This window comes from Miniopterus natalensis, chromosome X (assembly GCF_054644295.1).
Source record: "Miniopterus natalensis isolate mMinNat1 chromosome X, mMinNat1.hap1, whole genome shotgun sequence".
Lineage (NCBI taxonomy): Eukaryota > Metazoa > Chordata > Mammalia > Chiroptera > Miniopteridae > Miniopterus > Miniopterus natalensis.
Genome location: NC_142103.1, coordinates 100,844,566 through 100,866,915, shown reverse-complemented (window position 1 = coordinate 100,866,915; position 22,350 = coordinate 100,844,566). Strand labels below are relative to the sequence as shown.

Sequence of the window (22,350 nt, the reverse complement as noted above, 5' to 3'; positions counted from 1 at the left end):
ATTTCTTTTGGGAAGAATTAATTACACAGCTGAAATATCAAAGAACAAACCTTGAGCGTGCCATTGTAAATAATTTATTCTACAAAGGGACTTAATTTATGTAGGACACCATAAGCATTAAGAAGCTACAATGTGGCATGTTTATATTCATGTAGAGCAACACGTTGCAAAGAGGTTAGGAAAAACACAGAAAATATCAACAAACTGAAGTCACCATTTGTAACAAAAAAATGTTTTAAAGAACTGTACTGATTTTTTTTTTTTTTTTTTTTTTTTTTTTTTTAGAGAGGGAGGAAGGGAGATGGAGAGAGAAAAACATCCATGTGTGAGAGCGAAACATTGATCAGCTGCCTCCTGCATGCCCCCTACCAGGGATAGAGCCCATATCCCGGGCATGTGCCCTGACCAGGCATTGAAGTGGCAACCTTTCAGTGCACAGGATGATGCCCAACCAACTGAGCCACACCATCCAGGGCTGTAACAAAAATTCTGATAGCAACTTATACTCTTCAGTGGATGACATTAATGATGATGATGACGATAACGATAGCAATAATAGTTTAAACACTGAGTATTTTCCATGGCCTGGGCATTGATCTGTGCATTTTACATACATGAAACCATTTACTACTCAATCATACAAAGTAGGTACTTTGCTGTCCATTTTTCAGATTAGAAAATCATGCCCCAGAGAAAAGCACTTGTAGGTAGTAACTGGTATTTAAATCCAGCAGTCTGGCTCCAAAGTCTGCTCTCTTAACCATAAAATGACACTGTTACATCTGATCCTCATGTTGGCTTTATAATCTACACTAGCACACAGAAGTAGTGGTTGCAGTACTGACATGTCCACTGAGGTCTGGAGTGGCTCAGATAGATAGGATGACAGAGCTTTTAAGGGCTCAAATGAGTTCACTTCCAGTCCAAGCTTCCTTATTGCTATACCATAAACAGTTCTTTTCTTAGATGCCTATCTATAGATAGCAATGTCCAATAGGATCCTCTGTGATGGTAGAAACACACTAGATTTGTGTTGTCCCATATAGTAGCCTCTAGGCACATGTGACTGCTGAGCATTTTAAATGTGGCTGATGTGTCTAAAGTACTGAATTTAATTTAAGTTAAATTAATTCAATTTGAAATAGCTAGTGACTATCATATTGGAAACACAGCTATAGAGGCCATGAAAGATCTATCATTTTCACCTTTTACAATTACTTTTCAAACTAAATTCACTTCCAGCCTGTTTCCATGCTCATTTAACAGCTCATCAGTCCATCTCAAGCTCTACTGAAAATAAATGACCACCAAGAGGTTTATAGAAGCATGAGCTCTGTGATCTCACTGGGTATTTGCTTCGCAAATCTACCACAGCAGGCTCAGCTATAAATTGGAATATGTGACTCACAAAATGTAGTCAAGGAAAATATTTCCTGAAGAAAAGCCATCACACGTGTCCTTGCATGTTGAGGATGTAGTTTGTTTTCAAAGAGCTGAAAATGGTCTGAAGATAAGGCAAATGTGAACTCCACTGACCAGCAGCCAATCACCTGGCCTGCCTGAAATACTACTGGAAACTGAAATTTAAGACATCACCACCCCAAGTCCTTTCCCGGTTGGCAGCCACATAGGGTGCTCATTATTTCCTTTGTCATTTCACCATTTTCTTTTCCTAGCTGAGTTTGGGTGCCAAGATGAAGGTGAAAAATCTTACCAAATAGTCATAAGCTTAACAAATAGTAAATCCAAGAATAAAAACCCAAATATTGGCTTCTGTAGGGGTTCAGAACAAGCCACCTCAAGAGAAGGATTTGCCCAATCCTTTCTTTTTCATGTTAGCAAGAACGTGAACATGATAGGAAGAGCCGGGGCAACCATAATCGATCAGGAAATGGAAGCCAAGCCTTGAGTATGACAGAGAAACAAGATGGACATAGCTTAAGTCTCTGACTCTTTTATGTAGGAGAGCCACCATACCAGCTGGCACTTTTATATCAGGGGGATAACACTTCTGGCATACTTAAGTTATTATTAACACTGTGGGGGTTCCATCATAGTAGATAAACCTATAACCCAGCTAGTTACTATGGTAACAAGTAATAAAAGTATCTGTTTTGTTCTAGTAAAAGTAATTACAAAAGTATACATACAACAAACTGTTCCTGCAAGCCACCTGGCATCCAATGGTGCTGCTGAAATACCTCCAGAGAGAATAAACAGTTTACATTATTTCACTGGGTCCCAAAATGGCAATCCTCATTCAGGTCACTCACCTTACTCACTGGATCTGGCCTGACTGACTGTAACCACTTCCCAAAAACCTAACCCCTCCATCAAAAATGCGCCACCATTGAGACCCTTAAAACAAATGAGCCACAAGTTTCCCTTTTCCCTTTCCTACACTGGCAGAAGAAAACAGGTAGGAGAAATGGCATTGTCCATTCCCCATCTCTTGCTCTGTTATGTTGATGGTCCCTGTGGTTAAAAGCACCAACATCAAACAAATCAACCATACCATTAAGTGGTATTGACTGTACCACCTCCATCAAGAGGAGGTGAGGAACACAGAGAGTACTGGGGTTCACATACCAGCCTTGCCACTTCCTGGCTTTGTGACGTCAGTGGTCATATCTATGAAATGGTGAGGATTACATTGGTTGACACAGGCAAAGCATTTAGAACAGTGCCTACACATAGTAAGTAATGACTCGGTAAATGTTTTATATGTGTATGCATGTGTGTATCATATACATGTCTATACATACATGTATGTGATATATAATGTATAAGTTCATTTTATATATACTAGGTATATGTATATATGTTTGTGTATGTATCTCCATTTCTTGACTGATTTGCATAAATATTCTGATTTCTGTGAAAACCAGGTTGATTCATAAAAGCAAAGTGCTCCTCTGTCTCAAGTTCAAAAGCTATTAACGTTTATTCTCCTGCATTTGGAATAAGTAGATCTGCCACTTAAACATTCCCCCAAGGTGCTCTGAAAGACCCAGCAGGACTTTCAGCTGCTCTGGCCCAACCCCAGGATGGGGAGGTGGCATGTGAGTACAGAGCTGGAGGGATACTTAATGCAGCAGTCTCTGGACCTGCCTCACAAGGCTTTGAACTATAATTTTATTTTCTCAGTGACCAAGGGAGCTTGTTTGAGCCATCAAAAGTGGATGCTAACATAGAAACACAAACACACTGCCAATGAAAGATTTCCATAAAGGTAGAAATGCATCAAAGAGAAGCTCACAATAGAAGCAGTACTCTTCCCTACACTGTCCCAGGTTTTTGGAATGGATATTAAAAAAAAAAAAAAAAAAAGCAGCACTGTCATTGCCTAGGTCTCCAAAGCAGGACTGATTTATATCACTGATGTGGATACAAAATGCAGTTTATGCACAGATACATCTCCATCAGCTGCTCTTCCCCACTTATCCAGAATCTGAAATATTTTGGAAGCCTCTGTCATTTGCAAAATAGTTAAGTATAAAAAGCCTCAGGATGGTTAACAGCTGCCGCAAAGCCCACTCCACAGAGGAACCAAAGCTCCTGGGCACCTACTCCAGGCTACTGAAGGGAAAATTATACAGCACTCGGTACTGCTTAAGTTAGTTTACAAAGAACATGTATTTGCTTATTAATTCATGTGTGTGTTTTAAGGAGGCTCATCTTCAAAAAAATAAATAAAACAAGGCAGCAGATTGGCTACAACGGGAACTCCGCGACAGCACAGGGGAGCTAGAAATATTCAAGTCCAGTGTTACAGTAGGGACTCAAATGAAAAGTAGGCATTTCTACCTCAACACCTGCTGCTAACTGAAGATACCCATATGGAGCCCAAGCACAATTCATCCTGAGTCCCTCAGTTATCAACAACCAAGCTGTGAAGGCTGTTTCACTCCGTTAACCATGGCAAGGAAACATGTAAGCTATTTTTTAAATATTCAAGTTTTTAAATGGTAGAAAATTTAAATCTCTTTAGTACTTTATACTAATAACCTCTGGCATTTCTCAAAACAATTTATGTGATCAAGTCATTCGCTAAAATGCCAGTTAAATGAGTGACTCACTGGACATGAGAAATTGTGTGTGGAGATTTTTATAGCAATGAAACTATCGATATTTTTAAAACAAGTAAGCACAGCCTGCCATTTTAAGTACAAGGTTACCATGGCAACACTAACATACCTTATCTCTTCTACCCTAAAGATAAGTTTTCATAGGTAATAAAATTGTAGAAATAATTAAATAAAGCATTCCATTTAAGACTAAACTACATAAGAGACTAGAATTTGTCAGGCATCCAAGCAACACCTTAATTGGTTTTCAGGTTCCTGCAATGGTGTCTCCAGGCTTCTAAAGAAGGAAGCATCACATAACAATGATGTTTCATTATGTTATTATAGTTACTGACATCATTTATGGTTTAGTCTGTGACACAACTTGTGGTTTTGATCAGTTTTATTACCAACCCTCTCTATTTTCCTAATTGCATTAAAGTATTAATGATAATTTGCTACATTCAAAAAATGCCCTTTTACAAAGTTCTGATTCTCCCCAAGTGAATACCTTTCAGCAGGATGTTCACTTGTTGAAAGATTCAGATGAAACTAAGTCTGAAACCTGTTAATATACTCTGATTAAAACAATTACTACTATATAAAAGAAAAGAGAAATGTCTCCTCTATGGTAATACATGTAGCACAGGAATGTAAACCAGTATTGGTGCCATTCTATTACTGAAGACAATGCTCTTTTGAACACATTTGTTTTGTTTTGCTTTTAATCCTTATGGTTTCTCTGCTCAGAGGTATATCTTCTTGGCTCTTCGTCAAGGCCAAGAACTCTCTTATTCATCACCAGAGTTCTTGTACTTCCAACTGCACTTGGACAATGAATGTGCACAATGAAAGTTTGGAAGGTGGCTGGTAAAACAAGCTGTCTCTAATAATGCCTTTGATAACGTCAATAAAAGCAAGTAACTATCATGGACATTCAGAGCTTGGACTTCAGCTAACAGTCTTCTTTCTCCTCAGGCATCTCTATAGCTGACTGTGACAATGACAAAACGTTAAACCTTCTCTGTAACATTATGAAGACATTTCCTCATGGGAATGAAAGCAAACACAACTCCCAATTACCTGGGCAGATGATCTACAGTGGGGTGAATCTTTCTTTTGTTCATGGTCACTTAGTTTCTTAACTTCTCAACTTCCTTTATTTACTTATTTGGAGAAGCCATCTAAACTTTGTTCAGCTTCAGGGAATGGTCAACAGAGGCCAAACCTTTTAACCCACAGATTTCAAGTAATAGTATACCAGTATGGCGGACATCACAAAGAAGGACTGGGCAAAAGGACTGGAGGTGCGGGTAAGAAGTGGGAAGAAGAGAGTTTCCTGACTGGCCAATACGTGGCTGTATAATTTTTTAAATAATATTTTCATGAATAAACACCTGTTTTCAAATATAAGGATAAGTACAGCGTTCCCATTACTTGATGTTTCATATTAGGATGAACTCTTAATTCTAGAAAACTAAGGTATGGGTTTCCCCATTCTTAATGTCACCCTCAAAGAGCAATTTTATATTTATTTCAAGTAAGGCCCATGAATGTTTAGCAGTTTTATGGATATAATACTAAAGAATAAAACATTCAAACAACCTATGTAGAAATCTCAGTAGGTGAAATTATATTGGATATTTTTCTCACAAAGTTGTTAAAGTAAGATGTACCCATTGAAAATTCATAGTAAGATAGTAACATATTCATATATGTTTAGGAATCATTAAACTGTATGGATATAAAAACTTGACACTTACCTGGAAATGACCACATTTTTACCAACTGCAACTAAAAATATGGAGGAAAAACTTTCCTACAAATATAAACCATAGTTAATTTTCTATGCCAATATTAAGACACCAAAAAGCATTCATTAAATATAAGTGAAATGACAGACTGAACATAACTAGAGAATTTCCTCTATCTCGCATTTAGCAATTACTCAGACAGGTGTACAACACACCTGAAAAGAGAACATAGCACACACAAACCCACATTTACAGAGGAGATAAATTGGGGGATGATTCTTTGCTTTACCAAAGGAGTTGCTGAAGAACAGCAGCCTTTGGTTCTTAAGTATTTGTGAGGGGAACCCCAGGTTTGGGGACAATGAAGCATAAAGCCTTTGAAGACTAATTAGAATGAGGCTATAGCCTCATCTGCAAAGTTTCAGGAAGCAAATGGGCGCTTCTTTTGCTTCACTGCAATACCAGGCTGGAAATGGTACTTGGGAGAGAATATTTAGGCTGCTACCTTCTTTTTAGCTTGTTGGACAGCCAGGCTGTATTAGAGTGAACCATATGAAAATGCTGTATTATACACCAAAAATGGTCTAATGCGGTCTATTTCATGAGTCTCAACTTAAGAATTTTACCAAGGATTGGGAAATTCAGGGAAATATGATATTTAAATCAGTCATTGTACTATTCATCAGCAGCTCTTAGAATAAAATAAAAAGATTAAACCTATTGCTTGAAATTAAATGGTGAATGAAAAAAATAACTGGCCCACTTCAATGTTCTATGCTATCTTCTTTTAGTTTGCAGGAAAGAGGCTGAAATAATAAATAAATAAAACCCTCAGGTAAAAAGAAATTTATGATTCAGTTTTATATCATACATTGTATTATCATTTGTTTCATTATTCTTATCATAAGTAATGCTTGTTTGTGGTAAGAGTTTAATGGACATCAATTGAGTTAAACAAGTAGGTCCATATCAGCAGCAGTAATTAGCAACATCCAGGACTGGGTTTTGTCCGCATGGAGAGATGCTTGACGTAGTGGCATCTACTGAACAGGGCAATTCCTTCTATACCTGGGTCCCTTTATTTGGTGTCTAGAATCTCTTGCTCTATTTCAGCCCAAATCCTAAAACTTTCTATGGGCTATATGTTTTTAAGGTTTGCAAAGATCATCTTTTACAAGTTCAAAAGTTTAGTTTAAATCAGTGTATCCCAACTTTGGAACTCTTGCAAGTTGGGGCCAGATTGTTTGGGGTGGGGGTTGTCCTATGCATTGTAGGATGTTTAGAAGCATCTCTGCCCTCTACCCACTAGATGCCAGTAGCACACTCCGCTCTATTTCAGTTGTAACAAGTAAAAATGTCTCTAGATATTGCTAACTGTCCCCTGGGGGGCAAAATCGACTGCAGTGAAGAACCATAGGTATGAAAAATTCACCTTCAAACAAAAAATAAGTCATTGTTGCTTTTTAAAGAATAAGAGGCCTTCATTTCTCACCAGCAGCTGAAAGAATGCCGCTGAATGACTCCAAATACTGCCTCCACACACTAAGGAAAGAGCCTACCCAGGCAGCAAGTCAACCGTCTTCAAGCCACCAACCTAGTAGAGGTTTCTAATCAACAACCCACTCTGTCACAGTTACTTTGGTCAGAAGTTTTTTTTTTCTTTTTAGTGATAGCTCACTTGTCCTGTTAGGCTGAGGAAACTGCAAGTCAATCACAAAGTAGAAATAGTGCCATTTTTGCTCAAATCCCTAAATGCTAAAATAAGATGATAAAAAGTCAAAAGAACTTAACTTTAATGTCTGAATTTAGACTTCAGTTTTAAATTCTAGAGTTTCTACAGAGAGAGACCCTTCCAAGACAAAAACATATGACCAAAAAAGTGAATGTCAAGAATGGATTCCTATGACTGGTGCCTTTCAGGGTTACTCAAATCTAAATGTACGGGGGCTGGGGGTGGTGTGCGTGTGTGCGTGTGTGTGTGTGTGTGTGTGTGTGTGTGTGTGTCTGGTGGGGAGACAGATGTTTCAGGACAATTTATATTTGTGATTTATGTTGCCTCCAAATAAATAAAAGTTTGAGGCCTTGGGCAGGAATAAGAATATTTCTGTGAACTGATGGGTAACAGTTGAGCACATAATCTTTTTTGACAGCTGAATAAACCACTTTCTGGAATAAATCAAGCCGGCTGTCCAGCCCAATGCTGGCCTCCTCTTTGCAGGGTGATCAGCTATGCAAAAATATTCCAGGAAAAATTTTCCATTTCACTACTCAGGGAGACTAGGTAATCCTGAAACAATCAAGAAAAGTTCATTTTCATGAGTAACATTGCCAAACATGGAAATAACACTCCAACAGAAGAGCCATGTTTAGTCATTCTAGGGTTACCTTAGCTACATCGCTCTAAGGTATTAGTGGAAAAACATCATCTTCTTTCAACTAAGAATTTGCATCTTGAATGTAAATATGGTCTTTGTAATGGAAAAAATTGGGTAATATTTTTCTTCTAGAAGAAAGCCACATTTTAACATACTGAGGGTTTTACTTTCTTATCTTATTATAATATGTCGAGGGTTGGTTTAAGTAAAAATACCTCACTTTGCTTCAGTTCTTATGATCAGGGTGGTACATGATAACTCAGAATCGGCTTCCTCCACAGCTTCTACTTGAATCTGAACAATTTTGTCCACTCAGCTGCACTTTCAGAGGTCACAGGGCTGTGGAGGGACACCTGACATCCCATGACATTAGATTTAACCCTGATTCACTTTTTCTTTTTAAAAAAGCCACAGAAACTATGAGGGACCTTTAAAAGATTTTTAAACAGTGTGCAAAAAACATTACTGGGGGATGTAAAAGAAGAAATAATTTTATGAAGAGATATACCACATATACCATTGCAAGGTTCGATACAGTAAACGCTGTGACTATCACGAAAATTATTCCGTAAAATCCTTATAATCTCACACAAAATCCTAGTAGAAATGAAAACCCAATTCCAAAAGCGAAAAATGAAGACTACCTCAGACACTTTTAAAGAAGAGCAAGAAGAGAAACGTTCTCCTAGGAGATAGCCAGGAATATTATAAATCTACAGGAATTACAACAGTGTAGTATTAGCACACGAAGGGCAAAATAGATCAAAGAACAGAATGGAGTCCATAGATGTACACACATACACAGTAAGGAAATTTAATACATGAGAGATGGTATTATATAAAGATCAGTGGGGAAAGGATGAACTATTAAGTTCCTGGTGGTTTATGTATAGGAAATATAAAGTACAAATAGATTTCTAACTCATACTATTCCAAAGAACTAAAATCCCAATGGAATAAAGACTGAAAAATGAAAAGCATACTTTAAAAAATGCTTTAAGAGAAAATGCAGGGGAGAGAGGAAAGAAGATGGCGGCGCGTGTAACAGCTGCACCCGCCGCCTCCCGCAACCGCATCAAAATCACAACTCAAATACAGAACCACGTCCCTCAGAGCCTCCTGAGATGCGGAGGAACAGAAGCCCCGCAACCAAGGAGCTGAGGCAGCACCGAGACGGGAGGAGGGGGAGACTCGGGCGGGTCGGGGCTGAATCCCGGAGACGCGGCCGGGCCCACACCCGGGGCCGCGGGGAAACCCGGGAGGGAATCTCGGCGGCGGGGGTTTCCCGGAGGAGCAGGGGTCCCAGCCCCACAGCAGGCCCCAGCCCAGGGCTCCAGGGCCGGGAAGAGACGTCCCCACAACTCCGGGCTGTGAAACCAGCGGGGACTGTCCCTGAGGGTCGCGGAGGCCGCGGGAGCCCCAGCAGCTCCTCTCAAGGGCCCGGCGCGGACTCACTCGGACGCTCCCTCTGAGCCCAGCGCCGGGCAGCGGCCTGAAAGGACCCGGGACACTCGGGGAGGGACTGACCTGCCTGAGATCCGGGCGACAGGGGGAGGGCGGCTTCCTCCCGGGCAGAAGGGCTGGCGGAGGCCATGGCTCCTGTGGCGAGTCCTCCCCGCACAGCCCGCAGGCAGGCGCCATGTTTGAATCGCCGCCACCTGACTCACCTTTGGCCCCGCCCCGTGATTCCCGGAGGCCCCGCCCCTCCCCACCTGCAGCTCATCCGGGCCATTTCCAGGGGCTTTTCTGTGCAAGTGGCCTCTCGAGCCCCATGCTTAGGACTTTCCTAAAATCTCTCAGACAAGCAGCAGCTGCCCCATGCGGCTTGATAAGCGGCCCCAGGCCTGGCACTAGCGGCAGCTGCACTGGCTCATAGCTGGGCCTCTCCTGGGCACCTCCAGGCCCAGCACAAGGAGCAGCCAACTACGGTTTGCTGAGTAGCACACGCTGGGTGGCCCTGGGCAAGGCACTGGCACAGGCTGACTGTGCACCTCCCGGGAGGCCCCAGAGACAGTGCACCTGGTGGTCAGACTCGACCACGCTGGATTACAACCCTGCCACATCCACGAGTGACACTCAAGGGACACACTTGGTGAACACCAAAGCCCCACTGAAGTAAATCCTGCTACATGGGGGTGTCTCCAGCACAGCAGCTCTCTGGCTGTAGCTGCAGTGGGTCCTCACAGCTGATTGGCCTGGGGTCAGTTCCTCCCAGGGACGCCAACAGCAACCAAGGCTCAACAACAACAGGACAGTGCACACAGCCCACACAGGGGAGCACCTGGAAGGCCCAGCTCAGGGGACTGGGGAGGCTGAGCCACTGGACCCTACGGGACACCTACTACACAAAGCCACTCTACAAATTCCAGGAGACAGAGCAGCTCTACCTAATGCATAGAAACAAACACCTGGAAGCAGCCAAAATGTGGAGGCAAAGAAAGATGTCACAAAGGAAGGAACAGAAGAAATCTCTAGAAGAGGAACTAAATGAAATAGATCCAAGCAAGCTAACAGATACAGAGTTCAGAATAATGGTTATAAGGATGCTCAAGGATATTAGTAAGAGTATGACGAAAATAACTGAGGAAATCAATGATGTAATAAAGTACCAATTTGAAATGAAGGCTACATGAACTGAAATGAAGAATAATTTAGAAGGAGTCAACAGTAGAGTAGAGGACGCTGAGAATCAAATCAGCAATTTGGAACATGAGGAAACAAAAGACACCCAACCAGAAGAGCAAAAAGAAAAAAGAATCCAGAAATATGGAGATAGCATAAGGAGCCTCGGGGACAACTTCAAGAGGCCCAACATTTGTATTATTGGGGTGCCAGAAGGAGAGGAAAGAGACCAAGAAATTGAAAACCTATTTGAAAAAATAATGACAGAAAACTTCCCCTACCTGGGGAAAGAAATAGACTTACAAGTCCAGGAAGCATAGAGGAGGAACCCAAAGAGGCCCACAGCAAGACACATCGTCATTAAAATGCCAAAGGTTAAAGACAAAGAGAGAGTCTTAAAAGCAGCAAGAGAAAAGCAGTTAGTTACCTACAAGGGAGCACCCATATGACTGTCAGCTGATTTCTCAACAGAAACCTTGCAGGCCAGAAGGGAGTGGCAAGAAATAGTCAAAGTGATGAAAAACATGGAACTACAACCAAGATTGCTCTACCCAGCAAAGCTATCATTTAGAATTGAAGGTCAGATAAAGAGCTTCTCAGACAAGGAAAAGCTAAAGGAGTTCATCACCACCAGACCAGCACTACAGGAAATGTTGAAGGGTCTTCTTTAAGAAGAAGCTAATGAACAAAAGAATATAATGAACTAAATAGATCCAGAGACATTGATGCATATAACAGATGATCATATTTCAGAGGGAAGAGGGAAGGGGGGTGAAGGGTGGGAAGAGATTAACCAAAGAAGTTATATACATATATGCATAACCCATGGACACAGTCAATAATGGGGTGAAGGCCTGGGGAGGGGGTGGGAGCAAAGTAGAAGGGGTCAATTGGGGGGAAAAATGGGACACCGGTAATACTTTCAACAATAAAGATTTTTTAAAAAAGAGAAATGCTTTGGAATAGAAGAACATCTTCATCACCTTGGAGATAGGGACAATTTTAACACAAGACAAAAATAAGAGGCACAAATTATAAAAGACTAACGAAAAAGATTGATAATTAGGGCTTTATTACAATAAAAAAATTCTGTGCAATAAAAAATATTTTATACAACAAAAGATGTATTCCATAAAGTTAAAAGATAAGCCACGGAAAAGATGATATTGACAACACATTTAACAGAGGGATAGTATTCAGAATGCATAAAGAATTGCTACAAATCAATAAGAAAAAAACAAAGGAAGCTATAAATTAAAGACAAAACACAAATGGCCAATAACTTACAAAAAAATTTCAGCCTCTAGGGAAATTCAACATAAAAAACAATGAAATACCACCTCATACCTATAGAAGTTTTGAAAAATTAAACACTGTGACAACCAAATGCTTGTGAAGATATGGGGAAACTAGAATGCTCACCCACTACTGGTGGGAGTATAAAGTGATACCACTACATGGGAAGCGGTGATGACACTATAAAACTTAAAGTCAGCTTTATGTAATGACAAAGCATTCATTTTGCTGACTACATCACTTCAATCAACAACAAAATTTTTCATTGAAGAAATAGACACATTATTATTGTCTACATCCAAACAACACAAGAAGAAAAGTTATTTTGGCAAAAACAGTTTTATATCTATTTCTAAAAATTTTCAGGATGAAAACTAGAATCGTGCCTTCAACCCGTTTTCCAAACCTGCACTCCACCTGGACTACCCACTAGCCAACAGTTCACTAACTACTGTAAATTCAGACATTTTCTAAAACTCCTTTTTCAGGAAACTAATTGAAGGGAAGTCTCAACATGTTATGTCCTTATATTCTGAAGACATAAAGTATTCATACTGATCGTATCCTGAACAAATGCGCAACATCTCCAACTTCCTCTTTATTCACAACCCCTCTTGATGTACTTTCCATTCCCAGGTAGATAATGGGGGTGCCTTATCTTTGTAATCTCTTCTGCTATATGCACGTTGTTCATGTACCGTTCTCATCTCTCATCAATTATTTTCAAAGTCCTCACACCTGCTGTGTCAATGTTTTCCCCTTAAAATGGAGGGTAAGAATCAGTGGTTTATGCACTCCCTAACATAGCTCTATGCACGCAGGCACTTAATAAAAGCTTATAATGATTTAGAAGCAGGTCTATTTCCTGGACAGGAAACATCTTGGAGTTTTAAAATAATGTTATTAATGTTGATCAAAAGGTGCCAGACATGAGAGTTCATACTGTGTGATTCCATTTATATAAAAGTACACAAATAGGCAAAACTATGTTGGCAGAAATTAGGAGTGAGTATCCCTGGTCAGAGGTTCCCGAAAAAGACCTTTCTGGGGATTTCTGTGGGGCTAATAATGTTCTGCTTCTTAATCTATGTACTGGCTACTTAAGTTAGTAAAAATTTTTCAAGCTGTATGCTTACGATTTGCCCACTTTCTGTGTATATATTTTAATAACATTTTAAAATGATTTTATAATATCCATGTCCCTTACCAAACACCTACAAATATTTGTGACAAGATATCATTATATGATAGAGCTCAGTCAAGTTTTTGGTAATCCAGGGCAGTGGCTTTGCAAAATGGTAATAATTCATGGAGTGGAAATTCATCTCTTTAATGTTCTTAATTCTGTTGTACTTACCATGAAAATTGTCAGAATATGCCATGTGAGAAAATTAAAAGAAAAATATTTTTTAAATTGCTGCAAAAAATAAAAGTTATCTTAACGGTTTGAATTTCTCTGCTAATTATATTGCTCCTTGTCTGAAGGAACAGATGCCTGAATTTAAGCTGCCATTTAAAATTTAAAAAATATATATATCTTTATTGATTTCAGAGAGAGAGAGAGAGAAACATCAATGATGAGAGAGTCACTGATCGGCTGCCTCCTGCACACCCCTGACTGGGGATCGAGCCCACAACCCGGGCATGTGCCCTGACCGGGAACTGAACTGTGATCTCCTGGGTCCTAGGTTGATGCTCAACTGCTGAGCCACGCCCAGCCAGGCTAAGCTGCCATTTTAAAATCACCATTTAAGCATTCTTTTCAAAGAGTCAATGTGAAATACCACATTCCTAAACCTAAAAAAGTGGCCTGATGCACATAGAAAATAGCAGAATTTCTAGGCTCCTTCTAACCTTTGCTTCCGACACTCCTGCTCTTTTTACACGAGAACTATTTTGCAACCGTGCTCAGATCTCTTAGAAAACAGCAACTTACGGTCTCCACTGGTGGGTAGGAGTTGAGGAAGGGGAGGAGCAAGGAGATTACAGACTGTCAGTAAAGGGGCTCTGTGATCAACAAGGGAAAAAACAGTCCTTTCTCTTAACAACTCCTGCATCTCTCAAGCACATGGAAAACATAATGAAGTCACAACTATGGACCCTAAGATGGAGCAGAGCATGCAGGAAGGTTGCCTTAAAGGCTTAATCTGGGTAGATTTTATTATAGCTAAGATGAACTCTAAATTTGGAAAGGCCACCAAAGTTATTAAGGATGTTAAGAAATGGGACTAGATCCTTGATGTCTTTCTACTTAATGAAGAGAACAAAAGATGAAAACGATTTTAATAAGCAAAATGAACGTCATATTGATTTAGTCCTTTCAAAGATAAAGTGCCCTGAACATCAGAAAAAGTTGCCAAGGAAAGCCAGGCACTCTATTCGAGGGGGTGTTTGGTCTCATTATTGAGAAGGTTTAGGTGCCATTTTACTGCAAAGAAAGAGTGAATTAGGTGGTCCAAAGGGCTCCCCTTTATAGCTCCAGATTCTCTGGTAATATTGAAAAAACGTAAGAAACAACAAACAAAACTTCCTTCCTATAGAAAAATAAAGCATCCCTTTCTGAAGGATAACACCTTTTAAACCAGAGATCTTCCCATTCTGCAGATGTGTTCAATCAAGTCCTCAATGCCACTACTCAGATTTTATGATATTGTGAAGCACAAAACATTTTCAGTTTCTTTACTCTAAAGCAGTGATTCTCAAAATGGGGCAATTTTGCCCCTCACCCAACAGAACATTTGAAAGGGAAGGAAAAGAGACTTCTTTTATTTTAGTATCTGTCTCCAGCTGCTCCAAAGAACAAAGTATAATTGAACAGTCGACAGAAAACAAATAAATATACAAGTAAATACTATGCAATAACTCTAACTCAAGATTATTTACAATAGACTTTGCCACACCAAGTTCAAATGTACTGATTTATATACAGCAATTAAAAGCAAAAATAAAAAGGTCAGGTTTAAACACTTTTTCCCTTGGCAGATTTTTGTTCTAACCAAGTAAGCAAATTTTACTTCTAGACATTAAAATCCTAATTTCCAATTACTAGAAAATGCACTCCTTTAGTTAAGTGATCATCTCATCTATCAAATTACCTACATCACTAACAATGAGTATCACTACTGATCCTACAGACAAGAGGATTAAACACATAACACGAGAATGTTATGCACAACTTTATGCCAATAACGTTAGTTTATGTAAAATGGAAAAAGTCCTGGAAAAACACAACTTATCAAAACTGAAACCAGGAGAAAGAGGAAATCTGAAGAGTACTATCTTTGTTAAAGAAATATAATTCAGAACATTTGCACAAAGAAAACTCCAGACCCACATATCTTCACTGGTAAATTCTTTCAAAAATTTAAGGAAGAAATAATACCACTTTTAAAAATAATAATCAAATACATACACAAACAACAACCGGGTTCCATTTCACCAGCCCTTCTCGAACCACACCAGAGTCACCTTGTCTATCCCAGAAAGGTTCATGCTTCCTTTCTTCTCCAACTTATCTTTTGAAAGGAAGGAAGCAGTAGACAAGATTAAAAACATTTTTGCAAGATTCATTTATGTGTGTCCATTTGTAATCAGTTACATTGCGTTACTCCCCATTTGGCTTCCTGTGCCACCCCCATCTTATGTTCTACTTTCCCCCACCCCCGACACCTACCCTCTGCTATGGCCCCGCCAGGTTCTTCAGGGTCACACAGTAAACCCTGCTCACTCCTACCTGTCTTTCATGTGTACCCTAATCCTCTCCACCCTTCTCAACACACCTAAAAGCCAAGTCTCCACCAGAAGCTTCATGTAAGCTAGAAGGTTTTACCTTTCTCAGAACTTCTTCTAGACTTTTATTTGGAATTTTACAATTAGACACTAATGATTCTCTCACACTGGGTTTCTTTTATCTCCTCGGTTAGAATGTCACTTCCTTCCAGCTGTTGCTTCCCTGCTTAAGACCCCTTCATGATCTCTATGACCAAAAGGGTGACCTTCTTCTACCTCCGCTCTCCCGCTTCCCCCACATTCAGGCCTTGCCCAGTTCCTCCACGCGCCCAAGCTGCAGCCTCTGCCATGCCTCCTGCTTTTGCACATTTGTACCCAGGGCCTGGGATGTCCTCTCCTGGACACACTCTGACCCCTGTCATTCTCCTGATCTTTCCAACTCAGATCAAAGGTAACTGCCTCCCCCAGGAACCCCTCTCTGAAATACCACCCACCCCCTTTTTGCCCCTCAGACAGAGGAAATTATTCTATAGGCTCTTGTACTTACTTCTTCTTATAACTGTTTATCTGCCGCTCTGAAGTGACTGTGGGGATCTGAGGACATGGCTGGGTCTTGTTTATTTATTTGTTTATGTTTTGCTTCAAGACTTAGCACAATACCTAGCTCATCTGAGCAGGACTTTGAATGCTCACAGTGTGAGCACCTGTCTTATATTTGAGAGCCTTCAAAGCGATGGGCATGTAACAGCAACTCAAAGGTTTAGAGACTGGCACTTGCTAGTTGCACGGCACTGCAGTGGGTACTCATTCAACCCACTTGTACAAGGTGAGAATGGAAACACAAGACTGTTGTTACCTTTTAATCCTCGGGGCAATAATGATTTCACTGAAACAGTGTTTTACTCCAAGCTTCCCTGAACTTCAAAAATCTGACAAGAAGGAAGTGTTTTTTACCAGAGAGAGGAAAAATATTTTATAACCTCAAAAGAAAAAAGCTAAAGGCAAAATAAGAAATGAAATAACACTCAACCTGCTCTTTAAATTGTTTTTGTGTCTGTGTTCGCCTGCAGCAATCAAATTACTTTTAAAGTGACTTCAAGCTCTGAGTTCTGTTATTCTGTGAATATCTTTACTAAAAGTATTAATATTATTAAAGAACAATAATTAATATCATCTGCCCTATTTAATTTAGTGTAGTCTATCATAGTTTATAATAAATAAATATCTTATATATCTTGAAATCTATACATTTATAATGTTGATAGGCCTTAATAAAGTACATTTTATATGATAAAGCCTTTATCCTTTCAACAAATACTTGTGGAGCACCTACAATACGCCAATCATGTGAATGAACACTGGGATACAACAATGAATAAAACAATCTTTGTTGTTGACCAATTTGGTATTTGAACAGAAAAGAAGACATAAGAAAAACACTAACAAGCCAGCTAATAGTAACCCAAAAAATCATGTTAAAATTATTAAATGGATGTTATTGGCTTAAAAATACAGTAGAAGCACTTTTACCAACACTCACCAAGTGAGCCCATATTTTCTATTCTTTTTGTAAACTACACTGACTATTGTCCACAGAATTTGACCTCAAAGCTATTCTCAAGACATCACTGGACTACTTTTCCCACCAGCTGAATTGTATACCTAAGAAGTGTCACTTGTTTGTGCCCAAAACTGTTTATGCCAGTTGTACTTGTTACTTTAATTATGAAATTCAATTCAATATTACACAAACTAATAAAATATGAGTGCCAAAAAAAAGAGTTTTTATTTCTTTGAAAACCAGGTCGATTGCTTTGGAAAGTCTTAACAAAGAGGAGTCACTTGGAAAAATAGTTGCAAAAAAAAGTGCAGGCAAGACAAAGTTAAAGCCACCTAACTGCTTGACCCCTGATACAGCAGATAAGGATGTTCTCTAGGAAACCCTCGGACGGGTCAAGTGATTTGGGCAACAGCTTTTTCTGGAGCAAAGATACACTAAATAACTACTGTTTGTCACAAACAGTACAGGGTGCTATTGGGCTACAAGGTTTTTTCAACATTTCAGCCTGCACGGAACATTTGAAGGGAGTGCTCTCCAAGACCGAGGAGGGTGGGCTGTTGCTAGATCTTTACACTCAGAGGGAGGGAGGCGAGCACATTCTGGGACACTTCCTGCCCATCTGCTCCTCAGGATACCATTCCTTTGTTTCTGATTGCATCTGAATTCCTGAGCAAACTCCCAGAACCAGACACCGTCTGCGTGGGGCCTCAGTGTGCTTCCTCGTAGTCTCACCTCTAAAGGTGGCCTTGGCCCTCTGGGGGGTGGGTGAGGAAAAGCTCTGTGGAAGAGCCAGCTCTAAGGAGAAGAGGGCAGAAGCCAAAGCTGGAAGCACTCCTCCACCGGTCTCCTTGGAGAAAGGCCAGTTGTCCTGTTGGCAGGCACATCAAGATGTCAGCATTCAGTGCAACTACAAATGATGCCTATGATGCTGGCCTCGTGGAAACAAATAGTGTTCAATTAGGGAGCTGCTTTCTCATGCTTTTCAAGCATAACATTACCCTCATTTCTTTTTCTAAGTTACATCCATTTTGCTCTGTAAGAGCCCCCCAAAATACTTTCATCAAATCTTTTACTTTGTAGTAAACTGAGATTAAGAAGAGGCAATGATTTGCTCAAGGTCACACAGCAAGTTAGCAGAATTACTGGGGTGGGCACCTGGGCCTCTGGCTTGCCCTGCTTTTCCTGTTTCTTGGTCCCGGCAACAACAGCACCAGCAGCACCTGGGAGCTTACTAGAAACAGAAACTCAGGCCCATCCAGGCCCACTGAATCAGAAGCTGCTTTTTTAACAAGGTCACAGATGGCCTATATGCACATTACAGATAAAGAACTGCTTTAAACCAGATTTTTTAAAATGTTATTTTGTGAAGTGATTAAGTTCATAATCTTCCCATAAATTTCCTTACAATGAAGTGGGTCAAAACAAAGATCATGTCATACACAATTTTCATTTAAAGTTATAGGCAACTAATGAAACAAAATTAGCCTCTCTCTCTGGATACATGATCCGTATTAAAGCAGGATGGATATCCCCACACATGCCTTATAAGAGGTTACTGCATTGAATCCAGTCAGTTGCTCTGCCTTCAGGCCTATGAATAAGGTAACAGAATCAAAATTCTGTTGGGCAACATGAGCTCCCATCAGATAAAACCAGAGTAACACTGAGAATGTGTGTTTGTGCACAAGCAATGGCTAAATGTGGGACTCTTCAGCCAGTGAAATAATCAGTTTCATCATATTCATTTAGTTGGTGTACTGCATACAAACAATACATCAACATCTTCCCATTGTGCAAAACAACCAAAGTTACTGAATAGTCAAACACACTGCAAACATCATTTGTCTCATTGCATTTACACGAACCGTCCAGAACCAGCAAATCCATAGAAAGTAGATTAGTGGTTGCTCTGGCGCAGGCTGGGGGGAGGGGAGAATGGGGAGTGACTTTTAATGGGTCCAGGGTGTCTTTTTAAGGTGATGACAATGTTAGTGGTGGTGGCTGCACAATTCTGTACACTTAAACATGCCAATTGCAATGGTATGTGAATTATATCTTTACAAAGTCATAAAAATATCAATTGGCTCAACAATAAAAGTGTTTTCTTTTAAGATGCATTGAAATACACACCACCACTGCTCATTATTTTTTCCACTTAAAGATTTTGAATACCTTAAAATTAGAGTCTGAAGCGGCTTTTATTTCCATGAACCTCCCCCATTTTACCAGGAAATTAACTGATACCAGTTTAAGGAAGTGACGTGCATGAGAACCAAAGACCCAACTCAATGGGCCAATGGTCAGAATTTTCCCAGCATTACATCATTTCAATGAAAACATTCATCGGGTATGTTGGGTAATTGAATACAACTGGAAAAATAAAACCAGTTCATGGCCCTGTGGTGTATTTACTAAGAACCTACCAAAGAAAATCAGTACGTTTTCTTTTCAGCATGAAGGGAACTTTCTTTTTTTATGTAAAAACTAAAAACTAAAACCAAGGATACAGGCAGAATCAGTAAAGTATGCACAAATTAACATAAGTTGGCAACTGAAGTGTAGAACCAACAATTGTCCAAGACACAAAGTACTTCCTTGAGAACAGGCCTCTGCTTTGGGCATTTGTTCATGAGAACTTCCACACCCACTGAAAAATAAAACCCTCACTTAAGCCCAGGGTTTTGTGAAAGCCATTCTCAAGAAGGTGCCTGCATGATCATTAGAGGCTCAATTTCTAACCTGTACAAATCCCAATGTTTGGCTTTCAAAAACCAGAAATAACTTTATTCCAAGAAAATTAGTTAATGCCCCCAGCATTGCCAAGGCAGTTACGGGCTGAGCAGCAGCCCTGAGTTTTGCATATGAGCCTCATTTGAAAGGGAGCATTGAGTTGAGTGATGTGACTACTCACATGGGGGCATTTGGAGAAGTAGGAACCAGAGTTACAGTTCTGCAATTCTGCCCTTTCTAAAAGGAGTTTATCCTAGCTCTCCCCTAACTCTTTGGCAAGAAAATGTCCTGTTGGATGCAGGGGTCTTATTTCCTCTTGTATTTTGATCATGTAGTAAATTTTTAAAAAATTAACTATAAAATTCTTTGCACTTCCTTTTAAATGAAAAATACCGTGCCCTCCTTACCATCCCTCTCCAAAATATTTATCAGCACAAAATTACCTCCCCCCACATGCACAGGCCAACCCATACTCAGTCGCAGAGGGGTTTGTAGATGGGAGTACGGGGCTAGGGATAGTGGGTGGGGGACCGGCAGGGAATTAATTCCTTAGCCCTCACTATTAACCAGCAATGGTTAAAGCCACTGGCTGCCTCATTAGGAATGCTTCGGATGGGTCTTCAGTCTGTGGCTTTTGTGGCACTGGTGGCTGGAGTCTGTCAGCCACTAGAGAAAGATAACAGAGCAGGGACAGAACACCCTTTCCCGGCACGGTGCTCAGACACTTCCAAGGCTGCAGCAGAATCAGTTTATTTCCACCCCCCTCTACGAGTTTCCCTTCCCATAGAGAACCCCTTCAACGACATGTTGCTGAGGCAGCATTTCAGGGTGTCAGGAGGTGACAGAAAGAATCTTACAGCCACCTAACACCCTCCCCGGCCCAGGCTGGAGATTTTTCATCTCCAGAGCTGGGCTTTCACTGTTATTAGTCGAGCCCCAATCGCACTGGCACCCGCCTGGCACACTGTCTGCACCTGAGCCCAGGTCTGCATTTTGATAGTTGGAACTGGGACAAAGAAAAGAAACCCTCTGTCCCGTCCAGTCCCTCTCCCCTCCCACCTTCCTTGTTTCAAGGGTCTTGGTTCTCAAATGGGGTCTTCCAAGAGGCGTGGGGAACTGGGCGTTTGTTTCACGTGGGTTTAGGGCCAACCGAACTACGGCAGGCTGGGACAGGAGCGAACTCTGAGCCCGGAGCTCGGGTGACAGGGAGGGCGAGCGTCCCGGCAAATGGGCAAGAAGCTAGCTACTCTCCCACCCCTTAAAAGAAAGCAGGAGACAGCCGCCTGGGACACCCCGTCTGCTCTCCCCACCCTTCTGGGAGCCCCGCTCCTTCCTCCCGCGAGCGGCAAGCCCCGGGAGGGGGACGCCCCCAGGTTGGGGCAGGGACGGCACCTGGGCGCCGGACACCTGCACCGCGCCCCTCCCACCTCCGGCCTCCGCCCGGCCAGCTCGGGAAGGGTGCCCCGGGAGGCCGCACCTGCACCGGGCGGGCGCGGGCGGGCCGTGGCGGTGGCGCGGGGCCAGCGCGCTGGCTTACCCATGGTGGGAGATGGGCGGGAGGGGCGCTGGCTCCCCGAGGACAGGCCGAGCGGCCGTGCGAGTTGGCGGCTCGGGCGGGCACGTGTGCGGGCTGCGCTGGGCTCCGGTCGGGTCGGGTCGGGCTGCGCTGGGCTGCTGGGCTGGCAGCTGGCTCCTGGCTCCGGCTGGGGTGGGAGAGCCACTGGGCTCCGCCTGCACTGGGGGCCGGCCGAGCCGAGAGGGGCCCTGACGTCAGCACCGGGGGCTTTGTGAGCCCGCAGCAGGGCTGGTACCCGCAGCAGGCGCGCCCAGGCACCAGCCAAACTGGGGGCTTCCTCTGGGACCCCCGAGCAAGGCCCACGGGCGTGGAAACCGGAAAAGCCAGCCGGGTGGGGGGCGTGGAGAGAGAGGGGAGTAGGCTTTTAGGCTCTCCGAAAGAGATCTACAGCTGGAGGGGCTCTGCGGTCTTAGTCATGACCCATTGTGCAGGTAAAGAAACTGAGGCCCGGGTCACTACACCAAGGACACCCAGTGTTCGGCAGCATCGCCCCAGTCCACAGTCCTGGATCCTTTTGTTCACATGTGCGCTGCAGCTGGTTTACTTAATTCAGCAGCTGTAACCAGGGCTGCACGTTAGAGTCAGCCAGGGAGCCTTAGAACCCCGATTTCATCAAGTCCTCAGCGGGTGGGACCAAGTC

General features: G+C 41.8%; 1 protein-coding gene across 1 annotated transcript in view; it reads right to left on the bottom strand.

Moving 5' to 3' along the window:
* The window catches only part of GPM6B (glycoprotein M6B), a 126,582-nt gene extending 104,813 nt beyond the window's left edge, over positions 1 to 21,769 (bottom strand). The window contains exon 1 of the mRNA XM_087813341.1: positions 21,672 to 21,769. Within this exon, the coding sequence (XP_087669467.1) occupies positions 21,672 to 21,675 (4 nt within the window). The 5' untranslated portion in view covers positions 21,676 to 21,769. The remainder of the gene's footprint in view (positions 1 to 21,671) is intronic.
* Positions 21,770 to 22,350: the final 581 nt, after the last annotated feature.